The sequence below is a fragment of the Hirundo rustica genome, chromosome 4 (assembly GCF_015227805.2).
Source record: "Hirundo rustica isolate bHirRus1 chromosome 4, bHirRus1.pri.v3, whole genome shotgun sequence".
Taxonomy (NCBI): domain Eukaryota; kingdom Metazoa; phylum Chordata; class Aves; order Passeriformes; family Hirundinidae; genus Hirundo; species Hirundo rustica.
This window is the reverse complement of record NC_053453.1, coordinates 561,962-584,880: the sequence shown is the minus strand read 5'-3', so window position 1 is coordinate 584,880 and position 22,919 is coordinate 561,962. Positions and strand designations below refer to the sequence as shown.

Sequence of the window (22,919 nt, the reverse complement as noted above, 5' to 3'; positions counted from 1 at the left end):
ATACCAAAGGCTTTTCTAAGTTTCTTTAGTAATTCATTCAATTTCCTCTGGAGTGGAGGTGGGCAGGGGTGGGGTCTGAGCTTGGGGGATGCTTTTGTCCCTAAAAAAAATAATAAAAAAGAAACATTTCAATTAAAACACGGGAAGAAAAAAAAAGCTTAAATAAAGAGGTGTCCTTTAAAAGTTAGTTTATTTTGAACAAAAGCGTCTTTAAAAAGGTTTTAAGGGGCTTAATGCCATTCCCGTGAACAAGGCCTTGGACAAACCCCACGAAGGGAACGTTCCCAGGTTAATTAATTACTTAAGCAATTAGCACGAATCCAGCCGTAACAAACACTCATTTATTTAGGGCTTCCCTGCCCTATATGAACACACGACGCCTTGACAAATGCCACCCTCATGCAAAGCAGCTTTACCCGAGCGGAGGGTTCATTGTTTCATTTCAGTATTGAGTTATTAAATCGACAGAAAGTTTACAGCTCAATATCCTATTCGTTCTGAAAGCCGTGGACCAGGGGATCCACTCTTTCCCTCAAAAATTGTTCACCAAAGCACTTTCCCTCCCCGCCCTGAGACCTGACACAGACATTCCCCCCGAACAACCAAAAAACCCGGGTAAAAATGGGGTTATTTAAGGTGGTATTTGCTGTCTCCTCAGGGCTGGAAGAGGATGTGGAATCCTAATGACACTCAGGGGGGGTGAGAAAACCTCCAACCTCCCCAGCTCTAAACACTGCACAGGGGTCGTGTAACAGAGGTGAGAGAAGGTGCAGGAAAGCAGAGGTGAGAAGGTGACGGGTGGGCGTCCAGGGGACCGTGCAGGACCTGTCCCTGGTGCCACCAGGACTCGGAGCTGGGCTCTGTGACCCCAGGGACAACACCCAACGTTGTCTCCTCCCCAAGCCCGCCCGTGTTCCTGGTACCCCGGGGCAGCTGGGGGTGGCAGGGTGCTGTTGGGAGCACATCAGCAGCCACAAAGAACCGGACACATCCAAACAAACGAGGGAGTGCGGGAGGGATGGAATTCCCAGCTGGGAATCCAAGCTACGAAACACACCCGGCCTCCGAGCTCGCTCTGGAACCCGCTCCGTGGCCTCAGCCGATAACACAGGACAACCTCCAAAAAGAGGTGTCTGCTAGGCACAGAGAGACTTGGTCTCTTTGGAAAGTTTAAATATATATATTTTTTTTTTTCCTCCCATCTGTACTGAAACCCCCCCGCACCCAGATCCAACCCAAACCGCTCCTCTCCGCAGCCCGTGGCGCCTCGGGGAGGAGGGAGCGGGTCACTGGCAGCGCAGCAACTCCTCCCAACGAATGGGCTGCGAAAACACCTCCCGCTCCAGCCAGAGCTCGTACGAGTAGTGGAAGTCCTCGGGCAGCTCCAGGCGCTGGCCCAGCACGCTCTGCAGGCAGTTGTCCACCGGGGCGAACTCCGAGTCCTGCGGCTTGTCGTACCTGCGGCTGTTGAAGGCTTCGATGTTGGCCCTCAGCGTGCATTCCTCAGCCTGGAAATCCCACGGCCTGGCGTCGATATCTGCGGCGGAGGAGGAACAACACCCAAGCAGGGTGGAAAACATCGCTCTGACAAGGTCTCAGCATAAAGAAAGGCTGAAGGGTCCACGTGAATTGACCAGAGTTCACTCCTAGTTATTATTATTCCCAACTAAATCCCATTATCTGTGCATTTTAATTTAGGACATCCCATAAAAATGTAATTATTCCTGCCTTAAGGACTCCCTGTAATTACCCAGCCTCTGCTTTTTTCCACCGCTTTTACTGAAAATCTCCACTGGCCACTGAAGCAGGGATCAAGACTTAAAACATTTAAAACCTGGTGAGCTTATTATGATCTCCTAACCCGCAATTTTTTTAAAAATTTGTGCAAGCGTAACTATGAACGATATCAAAAAGCTGCAACAACCGTGACGCCGTGTCACATTATCTAAACATGTCACATGAAAAAAAACAACAACACTATTTTCAAAGCTTTCATGAGCTCTAAATCTGACGGTGCAGAACGGCGCCGTAAAACTTCTGGGGGAAAAAAAAAAATAAAAAAATCCCCTTTTTTGGCCAAAGCAAATCAAGCTGATTGCAAGGGTGTGAGCCCGGGCTGGACTCACCGTTGCCGTAGGCCCAGTCGTCGTTCATGCGGTGCCGCACCTTCTGGTAGATGGCAGACATGGTCTTCATGTTGCTCTTTCTCCACTGGCGCCCCAGGTACTTGGTCTGGATTTTCAGCAGCTTGAGCACGTAGAGCTGCATCATGGCCTGCTTCACCTTCAGAGCGCGCTTCAGGATCGGGGCTGACTTAAACACCACCAGCATCTGGCAGGAAACGGGACGGCGATGAACGGGGGAGCCACACAAACTCTGTGCTGCTTTGGGCACCAACACCTGCGTCTCCTACGCCACAAACCCCCAGGAGGGAGAACAGGAGCGTTCGACACAACCAGCACTCTCTGCACTGGGCAGTGAGGGTCATGGAAATAATGTTATTTCCATGTGGTATTTCCAGGTAAAAAGCGTTTCCGCGTTTAAGGCTCAGCACGTGAAAGAGAAAAGGGGAGATGAGGAAGAGCAGAAGCTCCAGCACTTCCACCCTGAGCGCGGGGCTGGGCTGAACCAGGAACATGCTCCAGGTGAAATGCTGGAGGGGCTCAGGGGGAGGGGACCCCCCCTTACCATTGTCCTGGAGTGTTTCCACTTGGTCAGCTTGTTGAGGATCCTCAGCAGGTTGATGCAGGAGAACAAATTCCTCCAGCAGAACTGGTTGTTGTCTCCAGCTTCCTGCAAGGGGAGGAGTGCAAGCGTGACCACAGCGTTCATCAGCGCCGCCACAGAGATGTCCTTGGGCAGAAATCTTTATTTTTTTATTGTCTGCACAAGTCTTGTTTCTGAGGGAGGACAAGCAGCAGAGCTGCCTCCCCACTTGGGTTATCATCAGCAGATTCTGGGGAAAGCCATTCTGAAAGCCACCGATTTTATTCTGCTTTTAATTTCGAGTGAGAGCTAATAATGGGATAAATCACATTTTTCCATCATGGGAAATATATTTTGTGGTAGATTTGTATTCCTATATTACAGCCAGAGAGCATATTGCAGCCTGGTGAGCTTTGGTAACTATATGAATTAATTCATGCTTAGAGCACACATCACAGACCAGTGAAAGGAAATCACAAATCAGCAGAGGATGACAAATAGCAACGTTTGTATCAAGAGGATGAGACCTTTCTGTAACAAAAATCCCCCCCCATAGCTTAAGTGCTGCTGAGACATTGTTTTAAATATTAGGTAACTGTAAACACCTCCAGCTCCAGCTCTGGGAAATATTGCTTTGAGCAGTAATTCCACCACTTCAGTAAATTGCTCCTTGTTTGAACAACTCCAAACACAAGAGAAATGTCCCACAAAAATCCTGTTTGGGGATTAGCGTGCAAAACAAAGGCTGCTGAATTTATAAACCACCCACAGCCAGCTACAGCCTTCTGAACTCGGGGCAAAACCTCAATTTTCTGCCCAATTCCAGAATCTGAGCAGCCTCAGGAGGAGTTTGGGGGAGCCCCTTCTGTCAGTGTCCAACCCAGCTTTGAAAGCAGATTTACCCAAGAAAACCCCACCAGCACAACCCCTTTGCTTTTAAAGGCAAGTGCCAAACAGAATCAAGGAACCCCTGAGGCTGGTGGAGCCCTCCAAAGTCACCGAGTCCAAGCTGTGCCTGACCCCCACCTTGTCCCCAACCCAGAGCCTGGAGTGCCACACCCAGGCAATCCTTGGACACCTCCAGGGATGGGAACTCCAAAGCTCCCCGATGCCCCTTCCGATGCCCGAGTGGCATCCAGAGGCGGGATGTCACCGGGATGTCACCGAGGTGCTGGTGGGTGCTGTCTGGTGCTTCGGGGGTCCCAAACTGCAGCACCCCTGCAGTCACATTGTGCCCAGGCCTAACCTGCACCCTCTACACCAAGTAAATTTCCCAGACATCCCAGTGGAATAAGCCAATATCCATTCCCTAGGCTGACGGATTTCTTTGTCACGGCTCTGATGTCGTCTCTACAGATTCAAGCCCCGGAGGGTGTTTCCATCAGATTTATGGAAGGAGGGACCAGGCTAAAGAGACTTTAATACCTGTTGTAAGGGGTGGATTAAGCCCTTTGCAGACCCTTCTGGAGTGACAGGAGAGGGGAGATGGGGGCTGGACAGGATTTGAAGAGCCTTTCTCACAGCAGGGTGGGTGAATCCGCCAGCACCTCAGCCACTCCTGATTTACACCGGGTGGGGACAGCAGTTACCCCACAGGCTCCTCCTCTCCTTGGGAATTCCCCAAAACACATCACTGTGCTCAACCCACTGAGAGCAGAATCATCTGTTACATCCTCTGAGAAATGTGTTACGCTGGGATGTTAAAATCACTCATCAGAGTGGTAAAAAAAAAAAAAGGCTAAAACAACTCACGAAGTGCTGGCAGAAGAAATATAAATCGTACACAAACGTACGCCTCAATGACCAGGGTGTGTCTAATTCCTATTAAATCCTCACTTCCACGGGTGTTCTCTCAAAGACAAACCCTCGTGGCAAAATTCAAGTTGGCTTCTGCATATCTTGTAATTAAATTGCTCTCCCTTGAGGATAACATCCACGGCTGCTGGAGGAAAGTGAAAGGTGCTGTCCTTGAATGCGACGGCTCTCAAGCTGTCGAGACCCTACTGGGAATATTTTCCCTAAAAACGTTCAGTTTTCTCCTGCAGCCTTAGGGCATGATTGTGAGGATTAGCAGGAGCCACGGAGCTCTCAGTGATGTGTCACTAGATGTCCCCATCGGTCCAGGATGCGATGGAGTCTGGCAGGGCTGGATGGGGACACCCGGCCTTCAGCATGCTGCCCCGTGGGCCTGGGGAAAATCTCTCTGTCTGATGATTTTAACCTTTACACACCTAAGGAAAACAACACAAGGCCCCCTCAGATTGCAGCAGCACCATGAGATCATCCCTGCCCGGACTGGGTTTGCTCAGGATCCTTTTTAATGATTTGGGGTCTCCATTCCCCGTCCATTATTTCCTGTTAATCCCAAAGCTTTCCCCTGCGCTGTCCGAGTCCAGCCTCCTCTGCATTTGAATTATTGCAGTTATGAACCCGCCAGCATTATTATCCCATCTGCAGTCTGTGCATTTGCCCAGCCCATCCTGCTGGCCAGCCTCTGGAACACTTAAGGCTGCTCTCCGCAGGGAATTTGGTTCATTCCTTAAACTGGTATCTCAATAAACCAGGAGCGCTCCGAGCAAATTGAAGCCTGGCAGGCAACAGCCTCTGGGTAAATTCTCTTTCAAAGCAGAACAAGAGGAAACAGCCTCAAACCGTGCCAGGAGAGGCACAGGTTGGACATCAGGAAGAATTCCTCATGGAAAGGGTGCTCAGGCCTCAGCAGGGGCTGCCCAGGGGGGTTTGGAGTTCCCATCCCTGGAGGTGTCCAAGGAATTCCTGGATGTGGCACTCAGTGCTCTGGGCTGGGGACAAGGTGGTGTTTGAGCAAAGATTGTCTTGATGATCTTGGAGGTCTTTTCCAGCCACAATGATCTTGGAATTGTGTGATTCTATTCTGTCAAAGGGAAAACCCTAAACCCAACTATTTTTATGGGGTGCCCAACACCAGCAGCGCCTCCTCCCCACAGCTGACAGTGACTCAGAACAGTGATGGGAGGAATTTTCAAGCCTGGAAGGGAAATAAAAGTCTAATTTTGGAAAGGTTGGGGGTTACAGAAAAAGAAGACAGAGAATGGAAAACCCAAATCCTTCTCCATCCTGTCACATAGAGCAACCCTGGCCACATAAACCCCTTCCTGTGCTGCTTACCAGACTTTCTGCTGTGAGCTCGGGCAAGTCACAGACCGTGCAGTGAGGATAATCCAGGACAGAGATGCTGCAGAGAACGGGGGAGAGAAGGAGCTCGTCAACCAATCAACGAGAGAAATTTCTAACGTGATCTGTATGATCATGCCCAGGAATCTGTAACGTTTGTCCTGCTCTGTGCCTGGAAATGCAACAAATAATTTGGGTGGGGAACAATCCCGTCTCCAGCACGTGAGGCAGCTGTGCCGTGTCAGCATCCAAACGGGATCCCAGGCTCAGCACTGCCTCACCCCTCAGCTTAATGGAGCACGTCGATGCCTCCTGGCTCCAAAGCTCCATCGTGAGTGCATTAACGAGGACTCGAAGGATTTGGATCCATTAAGACACAACAGATGACTTATTCGTATGCATATTTTAAAAGGGGGGGGGAAAAGGTAAACAAAATAGATCTGAGGTTCAAAGGGAGGCATCTGATTGGCGGCAAGGTAATTCACGGTGAGTGAATATTCAGAGTATCAGGTTTTCCAAAGGCCTGCAGGCCTAAGGGATTTGTTAAAGTAGTCAAGACACGCACCCCAAACTGGAATTTACACCCCCCTCGCTCAGAGCATCCAGCTGCACATCCCACCTCACTCACAGGTGCATCTCCTGCCTGTGAAACCTCCATCCCAGAGCAGAGGAGGGACCTGAGCGCTCCTGGGATAGGTTTCCTCCTCACGTAAAGCACAGGACCAAAAGTGGAAATATTTATAGCAGGAGGATCAACATATTACTTCCTGTTTTTTCCATGCGTGCCTCCTCGCACAGACACAACCATACTGTGCAGGAGACAGACCAGCCTACACACGCAGCTGAAGAGCAACAAAAAGAGCATCAGAAAGGAGAAAAAAAAGGATCTTTTTATCATTCTGACATCCCCGTGGAGCTCCTCTCCAAACAGAGAAATCCTGCCCTGGTGGGCTGTGAAAGATCTGTGCTGTCTCAGCTCTTAGATCCATGGTGGCCCAGCCTGTGCCCTGCTCAAAGCGGGGCTGGTGCCTCTCTCAGACCTGCAGCAAAAGGCAGTGACTTTTAAGCTATGGAAATCCTGAAGGAGTCAGGAAAGCTGAATCACAGCTATAAAAAGTGGGAAAGGCCTGGAAGGTCCTGCCCCATCTGGCCTTGAGGAAGCTGTGGCCCAGAGATGCCTGCTGGCATCCCGGGAGCTCATGCGAAGATGAAAACTGCTTTATTTTAAAGATAAAGCCTGTTTTATTTTAGTGCTATTTCAGCAGCCCAACCAGAGACTGGAAACCCAGCATCCAGCCATCCTCATCACCCCAAAGGGATTTGCTCCCTCCACGTATTTCTGTGGTGGACGGGACACCCCAAAGCCGTGTGAGGTCACCTGGGTCCCCCCAGGACATCGGGGCTCTCCAGGCACGAAGTCTTCCCATCCCATCGCCTCCCTGTCCCCCACCAGCGGCTGTACCTGTTTTTGGCAGTGATGTAAGACATGATGTTCTGGTTGAAGAATTTCAGGATCAGCGGGATGCAGTTGGCGAACACCAGGTGTTGGGACACGTACTCAAACTGGGGAAGAGAAGGGGAACGGGTCAGCCTCAGCTGGGAGCACCACTCAGAAATGGAAATCTCCTTCCAGCCAAAAACGAAGCACATGGGAAGATTTGCCCCCAGACACCTCACAGACCATTTTCTCCCTGAAGTTTGCTGTGTAAGGTTTGCGTCGTGCACAGCAGCTGGAAAATTCCATTTGCCATAGAGAGGACACACAAACTTCACGGCAGTGCTGGAGGGACAACCTCACCTCACGGCTTTTCAAAATTAAATCCGTGGCGTAACGGTGTGTGGGGAAGAGGGAAGGAGTTGTAGCTGTTGCATGAGAAAATACAGTAGTTCCTATTGCTCTCGCACACTAATCCCAGCTCCCTTAGAAATCTGGACTGAAATAATATCCCTATTTTCCTCCTTGCTTTTAACTTCTAGGTCCCTTCCAACCCAAACCATTCTACAGTTCAATAATACAACAAATCTCTCCCGTCCTCTACAGAGGCAGACTGCAGCAAAACCCAATCCAATCCCATCCTGCCCTTCCCATGCCTTTCCATCAACATCTCCACTGTGAGAGGGAAGGAACAGCTTGTTCCCGTCTCAGCCTGGTGCCAGCTGCCAGCGTTGGCACGCCACAGATGACACAAGGCCACGGATGACACAGCACTGGGACGTGCTGGTGACTAACCGACCCTTCCAACCCGAACCATTCCGTGGTTCAGCCGTTCCTGCATTTCAGACCAGCAGGAGTTCTCGTGGTGCTCCCCGAGACCGCCTCTGTCACCCAAAGAACAAAACCACCCAGAGCAGACACACACACACAAAAAAAAAAGCAGAATCAGGGGGATGAAACCCCACAGCTTTCTCCAGGCTCAGCAGCAGGCTGCTCCTCCCTGGGGGCAAGAAAGGAGAGGAGCCGGTTTGAAGTGAGAAAAATTAATCAAGGGATGTGGGGAGGGGGTGGGGAGCAGAACAAATGTAGGATTGTAAAAATGTGGGAGTTGGTTTCGTTTTGCCCAATCCAATACGCGGATTTATATTTATCCTCGGTTAAATATCAGTGGGTTTTGTAACGCAGAGGGATTTGTAGTGTGCGGAAAGCTTTAGCAGAAAAAATTAGAAAACACTAATTGTTTGACTTGCAGAACGAGTGGAGAACTGGGCCACGGCTCATATTAGTCCTTGGGTTTTTTTCAGCCAAGGAAAGCCCTGGAGTGGGTGCAGTTTGATTGGTGCCGTGCAGATGGAACAAAAATCGCACTGGGAACAAAAATCAGATTGCAACTATGACCCAGACCTCCTGCCTCTGTTGAAACTGGAGCCCCAAGAACCTGATCCTGCCAAAACCAGATTAGGTGACCTCGTGAGGTCCTTCCCAGCACTATTTCTGGGTGCTGGAGATGACAGAGCAAAAGAGAGTCTTGCCTAATCCCCTTTCTCTTCCCCCTTCTGCCAGGGAGGCTCGTGCTGTCTCCTAAATTTAACCCGAATGGATATTCCCAGAAGTCCAAAAGCCCCCGCCACGTGAGTAGAAATGATGTTGTCAAAGCACAACGGGGTTATCCCAACCTGAGCGACCCTGTACGAGTCCTGGAGCTTCGGAAACGCGATTACAGCTCCTCACGGAAACTCTCCCTGGAAGCCTCCTAGGAGAGGGTTTATCAGGACCTCCAATGCTTGGAAACGGCCATGCCCTCCTCTAGGCCCACCTGGTAGATGTGGTTCAGCTTGAAGTGCTTGAGGAGCAGCAGCAGCAGCGCCGAGATGCTCTTCACGATGATCTCCTTGTGCCTGTTCACGTCGATGCCCAGCTTCATGCTCTGCAGCACGGTGATGCTGGGGTGGAGGGAGAAGGTGGCAGCAGGGAGGCCCAAGGGATGTGGGGTTCCTGTTCACCTGGATGAGCTTCAAAACCAAGGACCTGCGCTCCCCCCGGGGCTCCCATCCCCACCCATCCTACCTGGTGGTGCCAAAATGCGTTAATAAAGGAGGAGAAAAAGGTGGATTGGCCTCCACCAGGAATGTTGGACACCTTTGTGCTGACACATCTTTATGATTTGGGTCAATTAGCAGGATTCTGTCATTTGTGTCACTTAGCTTGGAGTGGCTGCACTCAAATCATCGCTGCAGCATCGCTTCCCTTGGCTCTGACAGCTCTGCCCTGGTGCCAGCAGTGATTTACACCTACCCAAACAGATGACCCCAAATCTGGAGCGCTTCCCCAAACCTATCAGCTCTCCTGCTTGGTCCAGGACTCGGTGGCAAAGTTGGGAATGGCCGGTGGCCACGGTGAGGGACTTACGGCATCTCTTCAGGCAGCACGTCTGCCAGGATGTTGATGGAGTCAGTCTTGGCCTTGGAGGTGGGAGCAGCAGCCAGGAGGATCTTCAGCAAAGCGATCTGCAGGAGAGGGCAGGTGTTTTGCCAGGAAAGGGAAATCCTTCCTTCTCCTTCGCTCGCCAAAACTGGGCATCTCCAAGCCAACTCTACAGGGTTTCACCAGAATACACTCAGCCTCTGACAGGACAAGTGCGGGGAGCTCAGCAGCTCTGCTTGATCCTTCACCTAAGGCAGCATGTGTGCCTGAGCTCCCGCAGCGTGGGGAAAACAACACAAGGAACATCCGGAGTTTATATGCACTTAAATCTCTATCTCTCCCTACAGAGCCCACCTGGCCCAGGCAGCATCTCAGAATCCTCTGAATCCCCCCTCTTGGACCGCGCTTTCCTCCCAGCTCTGCTCAGGATTCCCACCAAAATCTCACACCTCCCGTGCCGAGCTCTGCAGTGTAGGGACAGGGTAAAAAGCTGGCCTGTCATTTCCTCTAAGTGCAGCTAACAAGTAATCTCTAAGTTCCCATGGGAAGCTGTTTTGAGAACGAGAAGCTCCTTTTTAACACAACAATCTACTCTGAGGGTGAAAAATAAGTGCACCTGTAATAACAAAAGGATTTGTCCCATGAAAATCAGTAAAGAAAATATGTAAACAATCCCAGAAGAGATAATTTGATGGACAAGTAAAATGTCTTTTACTAACCAATAGAATAATGAACAAGAAAGCTGTTAGCCAGTTAGAAGGTACCCTCGAGGTTTGTAAAAACTGGATAAGAGACAGCACAGGGTAGATAATAGAAAAGAAGATAATAGAAAAGAAGCCTTCTAAACTTTTACAGTGCCACTCTTTGTGTTGTGACCGTCCCAACAATACTGCAGCTCCCAGACTGGCACCATTCCCCACTCCAAGGCTCTTCCTTCCTTTTAAGGAACGGGGGCTTACCATGTACTGGGGGAGATTGTACAGCATTGCTCGATACAAGACCTCACAAGGGGTTTCTTGGACTTCCTCTTCCCCCTAGGGCAGAGAAGCGTTAAAAACAAGGGAAAATGAAGCAAAAATAGAAATGGATTTACGTGACACCTTGGAAACCTCCCGTCTTCTCTCTCTGGTGATGGGGTGAAACAACTTCCTTCTTACCAGAGACATGGGGCACTTCTCCAGCTCCTCCTCGTTCTTGATCTGGACATCCGAGATGGAAACGTACTTGTGCTGTAAAAACACACAGGGAGAGGCAGGGCAGTGTCACAGCTGAAGGAGGAAACACGGCCAGGGATGGTCACAGCAACATCCCAGTGAGGTGTGCAGGTCACAGCCGCGGGGAACTCGTCCCTGTGTGGGACATCCCTCTGTCCCTGGAGCCCCTCACACCTCCTGCCTTTGGTTACTCCCACCTGCTCCTTCTAGGAGCTCTCTGTAAGGAATTAGAGGGACAGTCACCTCCAAAAGACAACCCAGACCTTCGATGGGGCCAGCTCCATTCCCCGTGGAGCAGCGCAGGAGCTGAGGCTGGCCGTGCTTCCCCCTGGGAACAGCACCCGTTTGGGAATGCATGTCCAAACCCAGCTCTGAAAGTCTGTCACCTTCAACACACGTGCCAGACACTCACCAGGAAGCAGGAATGCTACACTCCTTGGATAAAGGGAAAGTGAAAATGCTGGATAGCCCCTCCAAAAAAAAAACAACCTAGCCTCGTTTTTCACAGAATCACAGAATAATGAGGTTGGAAGAGACCTCTAAGATCATCAAGTCCAACCTATGCCTTAACACCTCAACTAGACTATAGCACTAAGTGCCATGTCCAGTCTTTTTTTAAACACATCCAGAGATGGTGACTCCACCACCTCCCTGGGAAGACAATTCCAGTGCTTTATTATTCTTTCAGTGAAAAATTTTTTTCCTAATTTTTAATTTTTGAGGACTCCGTTTTTAATTTCTTTGCCTCGGTTCCTGCAAGAAGCTCCAGAAGCTTTTCCTGCGGCAACCAACCCTTTACTCCCTGCAGTTAACTGTGTTTCGGTGAGGTTGGCCAGGAGCATCCACGTGGGGGATATCCCGTGCCGTGCACGGAGCCACCGTCTCACCTGCTTCAGCGTCTTCACGCTTTCATGGATCGGCCGCGGGAGCCCTATCAGGGTTTCGGTGTCCCTGGGGAAGAGGAAAGGAGGGCAGTTCTGGGAAGCACATCCATGTTCAAACATTCCCGTGTCATAACAGGTAAAAAGAGGGAGCCTGGAGTCTGCTGAATGTGCCCCAGATGGGTCAGGAATTGGGAGAGGTGTTGGCGGGAGGTGCTGCACTCTCACCCCCTCCACATCAGCCAGCGCGAGAGAGGAGAGACATCAGGGTGAAGAATTGGGGTGAAATCAGATTGAGTCAGAATTGGGGTGAAATCAGATGAGATCAGAAATAGGGTGGAGCCAGTCCGAGCCCCGCACTGCACCTCAAAATGAATGTACCCTGCTGGGCCTGTCCCAGGACGACTCTGCACCCGCAGCTTGATTTATTCACGAACTTGGTAATCTGCTGTGGATACCAAACTGTCTCAGCTGCCTTTCACATCCAACCAGCTCCTGGCTCGGGCCAGCGGTCACTTATTCTGGGCTAGGTCTGATTTTTAATAGAAAGAGGTCTCTGGGGACCAGTGTCTCCAGGAACATGTTTTTTCTAGCGCTGCTTTCCTTGCTGCAGCTCTGGCAAACCCAGCACTGCCTCATCCTGAGCACGTCTCGAGCTGGGAAAACCTGAGCTTTGTGGACACCTCCCACCACTTAACCCCCACCGATGGAAGCTCCAGGGCAGATCTGGTGGATAAAACACTCACTGTCCCAGCGTGAATCCGATGAATTTGTTCCTGCTTGCTTCCAGGAAATGCTCGATGTCCTTCTGTCTGATGGAGCAGCGGAGAGACAAAAACAAGGAGAAGGTTGGAAAAGAGCCAGGTACAAGATCACAGCCTCAGACTGGTTCCTAGAGATCTCAATAACAACGGGCAAAAGCCAGGGAGCAGGGTGAACCTAAACCATTCGTATTTTCTGTGCAACTCCACGGGAACGTGCGAGTGGACGGAGAGGAGTCTCCTACAACCAGCATCTTCGTATCCACCCCCTGCGCTCCTCGCACGCGTCTCCAAGGAGCATCTGCTCGCTCTGAGGGAACAAATGTCGTCTCCACGGTCTGTCAGAGCACACGCTGCTCCAACAGCAAGATGACATCTTGTCCACCTCAGGCGTCTGTCATGGGAGCTGCTCGGCATCTCTGCGCTACAGGGCAGGACACGAGCTGTGAGCCAAGGCTCTCCTGGACAGAAAGGAATCCAGCTGCGTTTCCAGCCAGCAGCCAAGGAAAGCAGCAGCCATTTGATTTCAAAGCTGAGAGTGTGAAGTGAGGTGGAGCACCACAGCACCACCGTGGAGATCCATGTGGGAATCCAGCTCCTGCTAGGAATGCTCTGGACAGACACACTTAACCCTGTCACTGCTCCTGTCTCAAAAAGATCTATTTGTTCGTGTGTTTTAAAGGGACAGGATTAAATCCAGGCTTGGGATTAACAGCAAAAAAAACCCCTCACGTGGATAAGAGGGAAAGAGGCAGAGGGTTTTCACCCTTTTTCCCCTAACATTCCCTCATTTCATGTGTGGATATCTGTCTCAGGAAGGAAAAACACCAACTCCTTTATCCTCAGACACTAAAAAAGGCTTCACCTGGTGACACAAGGGTCCTACTCACCCAACAGGATTTCATTAACCATCTCCCAAGACGATTAGTCAAGGACTTTGTGCTACTAAAATATCCACTGGGATCTGGCTGGGAGAGCTGACCCTGCTCCTACAGTGCCCCAGCACAGCCTCCTTCCCAGTACAGCCCGGGATATCCAAAACTGGATCACCAAAAAGTTGAGTTGCCCGTTTTTTGGCTTGGGCTGGGTTTAGCTGAGCTCTTCCCCAGGATTTACACACCAAACCTGTGGCACGTGACCAATCCAGACAGGACCAACCCTGACTATAAAAGAGAAGCGGGGTCGCTTCAGTTCAACCCGCCAGAGGCCAAAAAAAACCTCCCAGTGCTCCCCAAAAAACCTGCAATGGACTGCAGGACAGGTAGGGCTGGGGAGGATGACACCAGGCGGCTTTACCTGACTTTGGGGGCCCAGGGGAGCCCCTTGGGGAAGGACACCCTCTCGATGGGCAGGCGCTGAGCCGGCATCGCGGGGATGATCGCGTCCCGCTCCATCAGGTCCAGCTCCCCCTCGATCCCGCCGTCCACGTCGTCGTTCTCCTCTTCATCAACCCCTCCTTCATCGTTCTTGAAGGGATCTCTCTCGTTGTAGATGTCCAAACTGTCCTGCTTCATCAGGGGCTGCAGCAGAAGGGGGAGGATAAAAATTCAAGTCACTCCAAGGATTTTATTTTCCCTCTCAGGTGTTGGCACCAGATGTCTCCATCCTGAAAGGATCAAGCTCTCAGATGTTCCTCAGGTCAGGATTTCCCTCCTGGCTGTTGCTACCAAAGCCTGCACAAGAATAATCCCTTCTGTACCTCTAACCTTGCTGCTCTAGGAGGTGCGTCCCCATTTTCCACCTTAACTTTTGGGGCCTCCATCCGACATCTCTCAGCAAAAGGCATTTTCATCCCCAGACCATAACACAGCCACTCCAAGAGCAGAGCTAAAAAAAGAACTTGCTGTGAGCAGTTTGCTCCCCGGTGCTTATCAACCCTTTGCCACGAGGTCAGGATGTCCTCTGGCTTCCTGGGGATCAAACACCCCATGGGGCTGAACTGTTGCTACTCAAATTGGTGGACGAAGAACTGGACGTGCTCTGGCCACGTGTGCTGAGAGCCCAAAACCCCTCCCAGCTCTGGGCTGATCCCGCAGCGTGGGCAGCAGGAGAGGGGGGATTCTGCTCCTGTGTCCCCTCAGGTGAGGCCCCAGCTGCAGAGCTGCCCCAGCCCTGGGGACACGGCAGCAGCACCTGGAGCTGCTGGAGCGATTCCAGAGGAATCCATGGAGCTGCTCCAGGGCTGGAGCCCCTCAGTTCCCAGAGATCCAGGCTGGGAGAGCTGGGGGTGCTCACCTGGAGAGGAGAAGGCTCCAGGGAGAGCTTCCAGAACATTCCAGGGTCTAAAGGGGCTCCAGGGGAGCTGCAGAGGGACTGGGGACAAGGCCTGGAGGGACAGGACACAGGGAATGGCTCCCAGTGCCAGAGGGCAGCGCTGGATGGGATCTTGGGAAGGAATTCCTGCCTGGGCTGGAACTGCCAGAGCAGCTGCGGCTGCCCCGGGATCCCTGGCAGCGTCCAAGGCCAGCTTGGATGGAGCTGTGAGAAACCTGATCTAATGGATCAGGAACTGGATTGTCCTCAAGGCCCCTCGCAACTCAAGCCTAAACCCAGAAAGTGAAGCCCAAACCTTTCCACGAGCCTAAAACAGCAAAACACCGGAGCACCTGGGGTTTGGAAAAGTGAACCACCAGCGCTGCTGGCGACGGTGCTGGAAACCCAGGAGGAGGCTCCCGCTCTCACCCTGCGGCTGCGGGGGCCCCGCTTCTGCTGCTGCGGCTGCTGCTGCTGCTGCTGCTCCACCAGCTCGATGGCGCAGGTGGGCGGGGAGGCGGCGCGCATCCCCCGCACCACCTGGATGCTGTCCTCGGGCAGCGGCGGCAGCCCCAGCTCCTCCCGCCGCCGCACCTTCATGGCCTGCAGCGCCTCGAACCCGCCCAGCGTGAACTGGGGACCGGAGAGAGAGAGAGAGAGAGAGAGAGAAAGAGAGGGGAGAGCACAGAGCGCGCACAGCACTCATGGGCAGCTCGGTGGGGAGACCCGAGGGGGGAAAGCACCGCGGTTCGTTCTCCAGATTCCTCGCCCAGCCCACCCTCGCCCCGCAGGAGTTGTTTCCTTGTGTCAGCTCCCGGTGCTGTCCTAAATAACCACGTTATGGCTGGGTGGGATGGTGGGGAACACCCACGCTGCAGCAGCGCCGTCCCAGGACGGAAGTTTCTGGAGCGAGGATGGGTTTGCACTCACCAGGAGCACCTTCCAGAGCAGGAGCAGGACCTTCTTCATGGGGAAGTGAGGAGCGTGGCCGCTGCAGAACTTGGTCACCATCGTGAAGAGCAGCAGAGCAAACGGCTCCTCAGCGTGCACGGGGAAACCTGGTGGAGAAGGGACCGGGGTCAGAGCCGATCCCCCACCCCTGAGCTCTCCCCGCTGCTCCAGCACGACAAAGGTGTTGGAGTCCAGGGCATTCCTTTGGTTGCCCTGGAGGGTCAGGGACCTGGGCAGGGGGGTCTGGGACCCCAGCCCAGAGCTCAGAGCTCAGAGAGACACTGGATTTGATTTCAGTCCATGGGAGAGGCTTCTTGCACTGCAGGAAGCATTGCAAGCCACAAGAGTGTGAAAAATAGTAGTTTAGTACATCACAGGGTGAAAAAACAGTGGGTTTGGGATTCTTGGCATTGAAGTGAATGGGGCAAGATGGAGAATTTGGGGCATTGTCCCTTTCTTCTTCCTTCTTGTTCCCTCACTCCATTTCTGCAGTGACGTTGGCACAAAGTAGTTAGTGAGGATTGGGTCAGAGTAAAGATGACCTTTTTAGTAATAGTGATAGACATTGGTAAGAAATAGTAAACAAGAAATACGTAGCAATTAGTATAAAAGATAAGGACAGCCCAGAGACAGGGGGAGTCACCAGATGTCCGAGCCGCGGCAAACACCTTTTGGACACTGAGAAAATTGTAAGATAAGAACTAATAAATGAAGCATGTAACCTTGAAGACTCCGTCTTTTCCTGCGTTTGGCACAGAGCTGTGCAGAGGGCCAGAACTCTAAAAGCACCTGAATGCCGGGGAATTTAAGCTCCTGAAAAGGAGCCCCCGACAACTGCCGTCCCTGAGTGGGCAGAAACACAAAGGGACCTCGAGAGGGCACAATGAACTTTGGGGCTCACTCAGCTCCATCCTGAAGGTCTCCCGGCAGGTTTTCCACTCGGGGGGATCCGTCTCCCGCTCCACACGGATGTTCTCCACCATCAGGTACATGACGCTGAGCAGGACCCTGCCGGCACAGGCAGGTGCTGAGGCCACTCTCTGTCCCCGGAGGCTGTCCCAGCCCTCTCCCAGCTCCGAGGGGGTACCTGAGCTCCGTGCTGTCGGCCAGGGAGATGGCCGGCTTCCGCAGGGCGCTGCTGCACGCCTGGCTGTTCCTGCGGGACAGGGACGAGCTCAGCGCCCTCGTCCCCAGCCCACGGCTGCAGCGCCGGGAACGCCACACCGGGGATGTGACACGGCTGGGGCACCTCCCGAGGAGGAGGAGGGTGGGGAGAAATGAGGAGGAGGAGGGTGAGGAGGATTGAAGAAGAGTGAGGAGGATGGGGTGAAAGAAGATGAGGAGGAAGGTGAGGAGGATTGAAGAAGAGTGAGGAGGATGGGCTGAAAGAAGATGAGGAGGAAGGTGAGGAGGATTGAAGAAGAGTGAGGAGGATGGGCTGAAAGAAGATGAGGACGAAGGGCTGAAAGAAGATGAAGATTGAAGAAGAGTGAGGAGGATGGGCTGAAAGAAGATGAGGAGGAAGGTGAGGAGGATTGAAGAAGAGGGTGAGGAGGATGGGCTGAAAGAAGATGAGGAGAAAAGGGTGAGGAGAGGGAGAAGGAAGATGAAAAGGAGGAAGGTGAGAAAGATGAGGAGGAGGAGAAGAAAGAAGATGAGGAGGAAGAGGGTGAGGAGGATAAGGAGAAGGATGAAGAGGAGGAGGAAGATGAGAAGAAAGAAGAAGAGGAAAAGGGTGAGGAGGATGAGGAGAAAGGTGAAAAGGAGGATGGGGAGAAAGAAGAGGAGACTGAGGAGGATTGAAGAACAGAGGAGGATGAGCTGAAAGAAGATGTGGAGGATGAGGAGGACAGGGAGAAGGAAGATGAAACGGAGGAAGGTGAGAAGGATGAGGAGAAGGAGAAGAAAGAAGAAGAGGAAAATGTTGAGGAGGATGAGGAGAAAGGTGAAGAGGATGGGGAGAAAGAAGAGGAGGGTGAGGAGGATTGAAGAACAGAGGAGGATGGGGTGAAAGGAGATGAAGAGGAGAGTGAGAAGAAAAGGGTGAGGAGGACAGGGAGAAGGAAGATGAAAAGGAGGAAGGTGAGAGGATGAGGAGGAGGATGAAGAGGAGGAGCAGGATGAGAAGAAAGAAGATGAAAAGGGTGAGGAGGATGAGGAGAAATAAGATTAAAAGGAGGAAGGTGAGAAGGATGACGAAAGAGATGAAGAGGAGGAGGACAACGAGAATAAAGAAGATTAAAAGGGTGAGGAGGATGAGGAGAAAGGAGATGAAAAGGAGGAAGGTGAGAGGATGAGGAGAAAGAAGATGAAAAGGAGGAAGGTGAGAGGATGAGGAGGAAAGAGGAGGATGGAAGAAGAAGGTGAGGAAAGTGGGGAGGAAGAAGATGAAGAGGATGAGAGCAAATTGAATGGAAGAAGAGAAGGAGGAGTGAAAGCAGATCAGAGGATCACAGAAGCATTTCGGTTCGGAAATGCCTCCAAGGTCATCGGGTCCAAGAAGCAGAGGGGTGAGAAGAAAGAATGAAGTGAAAAAGACAAGGAGGGAGAGGTGGGCGAGGGCAGCACAGTCCTCTCACTCAATCTCCATGTTGAGAAGCTCCAGGAAGGCGGAGAAGGTTCCCAGCTGGTACAGGAGGAAGCTGTTGTGTCGAGACCAGTGCAGGACATCACCTTCATTATCACAGTCCCCGAAGACACCTGGAGAGGCCCCAAAGAGAAACACTGGTGAGGGAGGATCTGCCTTTGAACCTCTGGAGTCCACAGGACAACCCCAGGCGGGAGCTTCACTGCACCAACCCGGCACAACCCCGAGAAAGGCTTCTCCCAAACCCCCCGTGGCGGGACGTGTCCTTACCCTGGGCCAGGTACAGGATGGCCCGTGCTACTCGGAGCCTCTTGTCCCTGTTGACCACCTCCAGCCCATCCAGCAGGCGCATGATGTAGGCCTTCTGCTGAGCCCTGTCCAGCTCCAGCCACCTCCTGTCCGGCACTGGAAGAGGGACACGACCTCCAGCCGGCTGCTTCCCGCTCTTGACCCCACGCCCCGGGGTGCTGAGGCCAGGGCTGGTACCTTGTGCGTGAAAATCCTCCTCGAAGCATCTCCTGTTGTGGCTCAGCTCGGGCTCCTCGGTGTAGCTGTAGAGCTCTGATGGAGGCAGGGATCAGCAGGGACATGGAGGGGCTTCACCCTCCTCCTCATTCCCAAATTCCTTGGGAAGCATCCCTATGCACCCAGGCAGATGTGGGACAGGGACCTAAACCCGAGCTCTCCTGCAGCTCCAAGGGCACCTTGTGCCACCCAGTGCCACCAAATCCGTCACCTTCGTCCCCATGTCCCGGCTGGGCCCTTCCCAGCTCCAGCTGCATTTCACTGGGGGTTTCGAGGGGACATTTCAAGTCTCACTTAAGCAGTTTGGGAATGAAGGGAATGCAGGAACACCCAGGCAGGGCTTGCACTGATCCCACCCCCAGCAGCTCGGGCATTTGGGGTCCTGCACGGAGGGGCTGGACTCGGATCTTGCACCTGTTCCCACAGAACCCCTCCAGTCCTGAGCAGCACCGCGGAGGACTGAAGTGATCCCGCAGGGAAGGAGGAAGGATCCCGTGTTTTTTGCCAGGCCAGCCCGTGCAGCTGAGACACACCGAGCTAAAAATAACCCCCGTTTTCTCCGGACACGCGGGGTTAGGGAGCAGCAGCAGCCGGAGCCACGGCACAGCAGGAACACGGGGGACAAGGACGCGAGCCGCCCGATAAAAGGGTGACACCTCCCGCCTGGGCTCTGTCACCCGACACTCCGCCCTCCTGCCAGCCCCGTGTCCCCACGCGTCCCTTCTGCGTCCCCAGCGAGTGCCCGGCCCTCTAATAACAAACCCCTCTTGCTCTATTGCTGCGGGGGATGACACCGCTCCACATCCATCCCCCCAATCCCGGCGGGATTTTCATTTTCCCTGCCCGCCGGCCGCCTAAAAATAACAACGCGGCACCCAAACCCTGCTTCACCTGCCAGCTCAGCGCCGTGGCCGTCGGCATCCCCGTACTCAAATTCCAGGTTGGGACAATCCACGGAGCCCTGGCGGAGAGCGGCGCGGGGTTAGGAAGGGGCTGGCACAACATCCCTGGGGATATTTTGGGATGAGGGATGGCTGCCAGCGCTGGCAGCCTCTGCGCCAAAGCTCCTCCAGCCGCCGGAGCAGCGACTCGCACGGATGGGCGTCTCGGGCTGGAGCGGGGAATCCGCGCGGGGCTGCTTAAAATACAGCGGAATCGTGTAAAAAAAAAATAAATATGCAAATCCGTGTGTAAAACCAGCATTTCTCAAATCCCAAGGAAAGCAAAGGCACGACACGAAATGCCGGCGAATATTCGATGCGTTTCCGAGCCTCTAAAAACAACCCCCGGGGCTGGTTCAAAAGCAAAAGGATGCTGCGGATGGCAGAGCTCCGTCCTCAGCAGCGCAGACCTGACAGCTCTCGGGGCAGGGCTTTGCCTTTCTGATCTCCCCCTCCTCCCCTGCGGATGAGGAACTGGAGCATGAAACTTCGCCGGAGGATTCCGGCGGGGCAGCGAGCGAGCAGCCGCAGCCAGACGACCCAAGGCCGGGCACCGCACCGCCCTGCCCCGGCTAATGGAACACATGAATGGGTAATCAACGAAATTAACATAATTTCCCCTTCCGAGTCTCGGCATCCCTCCTCGGCAGCCGGGCTGGAACTGATGCGCATCGTCGCGATTAATATTGATGACCCAGGAGAGGATGAGCGGCTCCGGGCTGAGCCCGACTTGCTCAAAAACGCCGGTTTCTCACCCAGTTTCTGCAGCCCAGCCCGGCGGGGCGGCTCGGGGAGTTAAAGCCGGTGAGGAATTCGCCGAAGCGCCTGCAGCCCTAATCCGCTTTGAGAGCCCGAGCCGGGGGAGCAAAGCAAACCCCAAATCCACGAGTTGGGGAGCAAAGCAAAGCCCAAATCCACGAGCTGGGGGCACGGCTTGGACTCCGTTCCCAGGGACCCTTTTGGGGTGAGGGAGCTCCTTGGTGGGAAAGCCAAGCCTCCTCGTCCTTCGCTCCCGGTGGTTTTACGGTGGCCGGGGACATCAGAGCCCGGTGGGATCCTGGTGACGCGATCCCGGTGCTGTTTCCTCAGCCTGGCACCCGCGAAGCCGCACGGGAGCAGCCGGGGCAGAGCAGCCCAGCGGGGTTTGGTGTTTCCCCCGTGCCCCGGGGTTATTGGGGCAGGAGGGGTGGAGGGGACTGTGGCACCCGGAGCTCGGTGAGGGGCAAAGGCGAGCCTGCAGAGTGTGGGGGAGCCCCCAAAGCCGCGCCAGGCGTGGAGCTGGGAGGTGCCGGTGCTGAGCCAGGACCCCAAAACCCTGCAGCTGTGTCCGGGAGTGGAGCGGGGAGGTGGCAGTGCCGGGGAGCGCCCGTGGGGACCCCCCACTCCGGGCTGGGCATCGCAGGACGCTAAAGCCACCCCCGCAGCACCCCTAAAGAGCCCAGCTTGGGGTAGGGAGCACCCCCAAGACCGGGCGCACCCCCAGTCCTGGATAAAGCTCCGTCCGCAGGAACCGCGGCCCCGGAGCAGGGACGCCCCGCGCCATAGCCGGTCCCGACGGGGCTGCCGGCACCGAGCTCCGCGCTCTCACCTCGGACTCCTTCCGCTGGCTCCTGAAGAGCTCCCGGCCCTTGGGCAGCGGCTGTGGCTGCGGCTGCGGTTGGGGCTGGGGCTGGGGCTGTCCCGGCCGGGCCCTGCCCGGGGCTCCGCCGCCTCCCGCCGCCTCCATCCCGCGGCACCGCGGCCGCCGCCAGCACGTGGGGGCCGGGCCCGGCCACGCCCCCGCCACGCCCCCGCCACGCCCATTGGTCCGACGGCTCACGGGGGCGTGGCCTCAGGACACACCCCCGCCTCGCCATTGGTCCGCAGCGGGACGGGGCGGGGCCCGCGGTGACGGCGGAGGGAACGCGGGGGAACGCGGGGAGCCCTCGGGATGGGGACACCCGGGGGGAGACGGGCGTGGGGGGACAGGGGTGTCCCTGCTGGGGACAGGGAATGATAGGGATCGTGGGGTGTCCCTGCTGGGGACAGGGAATGCCGGGGATCGTGGGGTGTCCCTGGGGTGAACAGGGAATGCCGGGGATCGTGGGGTGTCCCTGCTGGGGACAGGGAATGCCGGGGATCGTGGGGTGTCCCTGCTGGGGACAGGGAATGCCGGGGATCGTGGGGTGTCCCTGGGGTGAACAGGGAATGCTGGGGATCGTGGGGTGTCCCTGAGGTGAACAGGGAATGCCGGGGTGTTATGGGGTGTCCCTGGGGTGAACAGGGAATGCCGGGGATCGTGGGGTGTCCCTGCTGGGGACAGGGAATTCTGGGGATCCCTGAGGTGAACAGGGAATGCCGGGGATCGTGGGGTGTCCCTGGGGTGAACAGGGAATGCCGGGGACCATGGGGTCTCACTGCTGGGGACAGGGAATTCTGGGGATCGAGGGGTGTCCCTGCTGCGGACAGGGAATTCTAGGGATTATGGAGTGTCCCTGCTGGGAGCAGGGAATGCCGGAGATCGGGGGTGTCCCTGCTGGGGACAGGGAATGCTGGGGTGTCATGGGGTGTCCCTGCTGGGAGCAGGGAATTCTGGGGATCATGGAGAGTGTCCCTGCTGGGGACAGGGAATGCTGGGGATCATGGAGTGTCCCTGCTGGGGACAGGGAATGCTGGGGTGTCATGGGGTGTCCCTGCTGAGAGCAGGGAATGTTGGGGATCATGGAGTGTTATAGGGTGTTATGGGGTGTCCCTGGGGTGCTGAGAGCATGGAATCCTGGGGAAGGGGTTTATAGGATGTCTCTGGACTGCTAGGAACAAGGAATGCTGAGGAAGGAGGATTTATAGGGGGTCCTTGGAGCGCTGGGATCACGGAATGCTGCCATGGGCGGTTATGGGGTGTCCCTGGGGCGCTGAACTGGGGCAGCAGAGCTGGAGCTGGTGGTGTCAGAGGTGCCCCTGGGGTAACCACAGAGGGGCCAGGGGCACCTGTGGGGCTGCAGCTGCCCCAGCACGGGCAGGGCTGAAGGTCTCACCCGAGGCACCCACCGGAGCACCCGGTCAGACGGGCTGTCCAAACCCGCTTCTCCCCATTTTGTCCAAACCCGCT

General features: G+C 54.4%; 1 protein-coding gene across 2 annotated transcripts; it reads right to left on the bottom strand.

The window, feature by feature from the left end:
• Window positions 1-173: 173 nt before the first annotated feature.
• STRIP2 (striatin interacting protein 2) lies at window positions 174-21,563 on the bottom strand. Of its 2 annotated transcripts, XM_040061945.1 has the most exons (21): window positions 21,420-21,563; window positions 19,782-19,851; window positions 18,852-18,926; window positions 18,636-18,770; window positions 18,358-18,478; window positions 16,866-16,934; window positions 16,680-16,786; window positions 15,758-15,885; window positions 15,257-15,460; window positions 13,871-14,094; window positions 12,560-12,625; window positions 11,820-11,883; window positions 10,876-10,947; window positions 10,678-10,752; window positions 9,704-9,801; window positions 9,111-9,237; window positions 7,322-7,422; window positions 5,854-5,920; window positions 2,689-2,793; window positions 2,127-2,331; window positions 174-1,537 (listed from the first exon to the last, which is right to left on the bottom strand). In XM_040061945.1, exons 1-21 carry the CDS (start codon window positions 21,555-21,557, stop codon window positions 1,287-1,289), a joined length of 2,502 nt encoding a protein of 833 aa, XP_039917879.1. In that variant the 5' UTR covers window positions 21,558-21,563; the 3' UTR covers window positions 174-1,286. The 2 variants fall into 2 exon arrangements, with proteins under 2 accessions (XP_039917879.1, XP_039917880.1); XM_040061946.1 differs by lacking the exon at window positions 15,257-15,460.
• Window positions 21,564-22,919: the final 1,356 nt, after the last annotated feature.

Coding starts and splice junctions, on each gene's coding strand:
- STRIP2 (XM_040061945.1), bottom strand. CDS start 21,557: ATGGAGGCGGCGGGAGGCGGCGGAGCCCCGGGCAGGGCCCGGCCGGGA. Junction 9,238..9,703: donor GTGCTGCCTGAAGAGATGCC/GTAAGTCCCTCA, acceptor CCTCCACCCCAG/CATCACCGTGCTGCAGAGCA. Junction 1,538..2,126: donor CGACTGGGCCTACGGCAACG/GTGAGTCCAGCC, acceptor CCTCCGCCGCAG/ATATCGACGCCAGGCCGTGG.